Source organism: Oncorhynchus kisutch, linkage group LG4 (genome assembly GCF_002021735.2).
Source record: "Oncorhynchus kisutch isolate 150728-3 linkage group LG4, Okis_V2, whole genome shotgun sequence".
In the NCBI taxonomy this organism is placed as follows: domain Eukaryota; kingdom Metazoa; phylum Chordata; class Actinopteri; order Salmoniformes; family Salmonidae; genus Oncorhynchus; species Oncorhynchus kisutch.
The window spans coordinates 186,659-191,453 of NC_034177.2; the positions used below are offsets into that span (position 1 = coordinate 186,659).

The 4,795-nt window shown below is 46.4% G+C and overlaps 1 protein-coding gene across 1 annotated transcript; it reads right to left on the bottom strand.

Annotated features, from left to right (window-relative positions):
• Positions 1–729: 729 nt before the first annotated feature.
• On the bottom strand, positions 730–2,558 carry LOC109886616 (putative claudin-24). Its single transcript, XM_020478249.2, has one exon. The coding sequence runs from the start codon at positions 2,271–2,273 to the stop codon at positions 1,581–1,583; it is 693 nt and encodes a 230-aa protein (XP_020333838.1). The 5' UTR covers positions 2,274–2,558; the 3' UTR covers positions 730–1,580.
• Positions 2,559–4,795: the final 2,237 nt, after the last annotated feature.

Here is a 4,795-nt window from a genome sequence, read left to right on the forward strand (position 1 = left end):
AACCCTAACCCATCTACATGGCTGGTTGGTCCTAACCCTAACACATATACATGGCAGGTTGGTACTAACCCTAACCCTAACCCATCTACATGGCAGGTTGGTACTAACCCTAACCCATCTACATGGCTGGTTGGTACTAACCCTAACCCATCTACATGGCTGGTTGGTACTAACCCTAACCCATCTACATGGCAGGTTGGTACTAACCCTAACCCATCTATATGGCTGGTTGGTACTAACCCTAACCCATCTATATGGCAGGTTGGTACTAACCCTAACCCATCTACATGGCAGGTTGGTACTAACCATAACCCATCTACATGGCAGGTTGGTACTAACCCTAACCCATCTACATGGCAGGATGGTACTAACCCTAGCCCATCTACATGGCTGGTTGGTACTAACCCTAGCCCATCTACATGGCAGGTTGGTACTAACCCTAACCCATCTACATGGCTGGTTGGTACTAACCCTAACCCATCTACATGGCTGGTTGGTACTAACCCTAACCCATCTACATGGCTGGTTGGTACTAACCCTAACCCATCTACATGGCTGGTTGGTACTAACCCTAACCCATCTACATGGCTGGTTGGAACTAACCCTAACCCATCTACATGGCTGGTTGGTACTAACCCATCTACATGGCTGGTTGGTACTAACCCTAACCCATCTACATGGCAGGTTGTAACTCGTCGAGAGAAGATGAAGAAAACATTAACATTGTAGTCTGGATGTCAACCTCAGCATGTTGGAGGGAAACCAATTTTATTCAGATCAATTCATTACAGTAGATTATTGATTTATGATTGATTGTAATTGTCAACTATTATTTACAAAAACATCTTAAAAACATCTTAAATTCAGTGAACATATATATATATATAAGTATAACTATTTTTTCTTGCAATTACTGTATATCAAGTGTTTAATTTCTACATTAAATTGACATTATTTTAAAAAAGTCAGAAAGAGTTGCATACAGGCTTTATAGCGTCAGTGAGGATGGGGTGAGGCCGGAGCAGGTTTTATAGAGTCAGTGAGGATGGGGTGAGGCCGGAGCAGGTTTTATAGAGTCGGGGAGGATGGGGTGAGGCTAGAGCAGGGTTTATAGAGTCAGCGAGGATGGGGTGAGGCTGGAGCAGGTTTTTTAGAGTCGGGGAGGATGGGGTGTAGATGTAGCAGGTTTACATCCAAACAATTTCCTCTGAATCTGACATTAAAAAAATGTATTGTGAAAGTTGCTCCAGGTATTCCCTATGGGTTTGACATAAAAAGCAGTCAGCCAGAGTGCCAGGGCTGGTTCTTAGGCTGTTTAACTATTTTCAAGAGAGGCAGAACCATCCATAAACCTTCCAGAATAGAATACCCCTCCCCTCTCCTTCCTTCCACCTCCCCTCCCCTCTCCTTCCTTCCACCTCCCCTAGCCTCAGAGAAGAGATACGAGGTTCGGAGTATGGATCATTCCTCCAGTAAACCTCCCATCCCCTCGCCTCAGACATACTCTCGAGATTTCCTGGAGGAATGATCCATACTCTGGACCTCGTATCGCCTCTCCTCTCTTCTCCCCTCCCCTCGCCTCAGACATACTCTGGAGGTTTCCTGGAGGAATGATCTGTACTCCGGACCTCGTATCTCTTCGGTGATTGTGCCTGGGGTGCTCCGTCTGCCTGGGGTCCCCTGGAATGGTCTGCCAGAGGCCCCAGACAGGATGCAAACAGGAGTAATCCAGCCACCAGCAGGAGGAACCCCCCCACCCAGCCGCAGAACAGGGCATCACCAAACTCCCAGCGCGGCACCACCTCCGGCACCGACTCATCAAAATAACGCATTACCGTCAAGTGGGCGACATAGGAAACAGGGACCAGAGAAAGCACCCCAGCTACCATCCCCAGCACCCCTCCTGCCACCTTCATAATCCTCTTGGCCCTGCAGCCCTCCAGCCCCTGGCTGAAGCTGTTGACCAGGTGAAGACCAGGGATAGCCAGCAGCAGGCCCAGCAGGCCCACAGCCAGGGAGATACACATGAAGACACGGGCCACCTTGATGTCTTGAGGCAGGCCCAGCAGGCTGTCGTAGGGTCGACACTCCATCCCCCCCATGTCCTGGACCACGCAGGTCTCCCAGAGACCCAGCTCATAGCTCTCTGTGAGCAAGAGGTCTGTGGACAGGGTCAGCCACTGTGGCATCAGGGTGGTGGCCAGAGCACACAGCCAGGCTGCCATGTACACTACCATCCCCAGCAGCTCGAGAGTGGAGGCACACAGGTCCATGGTTTACCCGCCCCTCTCTTTCCTCGCTCCGTTGACCCTCAAGACCTCTTCTCTGGCTGCTGGAGAGGTTCTGGAGAGGCCTGGCAGCTCCTGATGTCCAGTAGGAACAGAGAGGCTTCTCACAGCACCTGCTAATTACTGCTGAATACTGTTCTGTTCACAGGCAGGCGGAGAGCTCCTTCACTAACACTCCACAGAAACACACATCATCTGGCTGGAGGCTGGGAGGAAAGGGGCTCTCTGGCACATGGCCCTCCTCTTCCCTCCCCTACCTCCTGCTGAGGCTGCTGGTCTGCCAATGGACCAGGGGAGGGAGGGTACATGGCCGGCCTCCCTGAGAATCCTGCCCCGCCTGTCTCCCAGTCCTCCCAGCCCCGTGGGATGGTATTAAAGAGAGACAGGAAGTTATTAAAATGCAGATTGTTGACAATTCACGACAGAGAGCCAAGTCTGGGCTCAGCCCTCCTGGTTACTGTGTACCTATCCCAAATGGCACACTATCCCCTATTTATTGCAGTACTTTAGGAAATGATGCCTTTCTTAAGCACTTCTCAGTAGTTGGTATTCAGACTTCCCTCATGAAAGTAACAGGGAGAATAGTGTACAATAGTAGGCTATACCCTTGTCTATATTCTGCACTAACCATGGAACTGTGTGATGACACAGCCAAGTATTGTAACATGGTTCGGGTTCAAACTGTTATTGCATGGAGTGAAAATGTAGGCTATACCAACTGAAGGGAACGAACATTGAATTAGCAGTTGAATGTGTTGTCATTACACCTACTGACGGTCGATACTGATAGTAACTAATATTTAACATGACAGAAATAGGAAACAGAGAAAGCCGGAGTAGCTTATAATTAAGACATTCGAGAGTGCACAGTCCTGTAAGTTAAAAGGCCGTACAATTTAAATTCTGCATAATAGCAAAGAATTTCATCAACTTTACTGTGAGAAAGTTGATATGTTGATATGCTTCAGTTTGCTGCCATATAACTGGTTTCACATTTGTCTCCAGCGATTATAAGATCATATAGATCTTAAACAAATGTCATTTATATTTACAATTCCCTCATCTGTCACACCCTGGCCTTAGTATTCTGTGTTTTCTTTATTATTTTGGTTAGGCCAGGGTGTGACGTGGGTGATTTATGTGTTTTGTCTTATCTAGGGGTGTTTGTAGATTAATGGGGTTGTGTTCAGTTTAGTGTTCTAGGTAAGTCTATGGTTGCCTTGAGTGGTTCTCAATCAGAGGCAGGTGTTTATCGTTGTCTCTGATTGGGAACCATATTTAGGCAGCCACATTCTTTGGGTATTTTGTGGGTGGTTGTTCCTGTCTCTGTGTTTTGCACCAGTTAGGACTGTTTCGGTTTTTCCACGGTTTCTTATTTTGTATAGTGTTCACGTTTTCATCTTTCATTAAAGATGTTTATAAATAACCACGCTGCATTTTGGTCCTCCTCTCCTTCCCAGGAAGAAAACTGTTACATCATCCAAACGGATTATTCATTTACTTAGCTCCTATCAATAGTTCTTATCAAGTTGTAAATTACCGCGCATGGAGAATGGTGTTATTTATATAAACAAAATAAGTTGATTATTTTTCGACATGGAACCGGCAGGTTCACTAGACCTTATTCAATAAAATTTCAATCAAATGTATTTATAAGGCCCTTTTTACATCAGCCGATCAAAGTGCTGTACTGAAACTCGTCCTAAAACCCCAAACAGCAAGCAATGCAGGTGTAGAAGCACGTTGGCTAGGAAAAACTCCCTAGAAAGCCAGGAACCTAGGAAGAAACCGAGAGAGGAACCAGGCTCTGAGGGGTGGTCAGTCCTCTTCTGGCTGTGCCGGGTGGAGATTATAACATTTTTTTATTTCACCTTTATTTAACCAGGTAGGCTAGTTGAGAACAAGTTCTGATTTACAACTGCGACCTGGCCAAGATAAAGCATAGCAGTGTGAACAGACAACAAAGAGTTACACATGGAGTAAACAATTAACAAGTCAATAACACAGTAGAAAAAAAGAGAGAGTCTCTATACATTGTGTGCAAAAGGCATGAGGAGGTAGGCAAATAATTACAATTTTGCAGATTAACACTGGAGTGATAAATGATCAGATGGTCATGTACAGGTAGAGATACTGGTGTGCAAAAAAGCAGAAAAGTAAATAAATATAAACAGTATGGGGATGAGGTAGGTAAATTGGGTGGGCAATTTACCGATAGACTCTTACAGCTGCAGCGATCGGTTAGCTGCTCAGATAGCAGATGTTTGAAGTTGGTGAGGGAGATAAAAGTTTCCAACTTCAGCGATTTTTGCAATTCGTTCCAGTCAAAGGCAGCAGAGAAGTGGATCGAAAGGCGGCCAAATTAGGTGTTGGCTTCAGGGATGATCAGTGAGATACACCTGCTGGAGCACGTGCTACGGGTGGGTGTTGCCATCGTGACCAGTGAGCTGAGATAAGGCGGTGCTTTACCTAGCATGGAATTGTAGATGACCTGGAGCCAGTGGGTC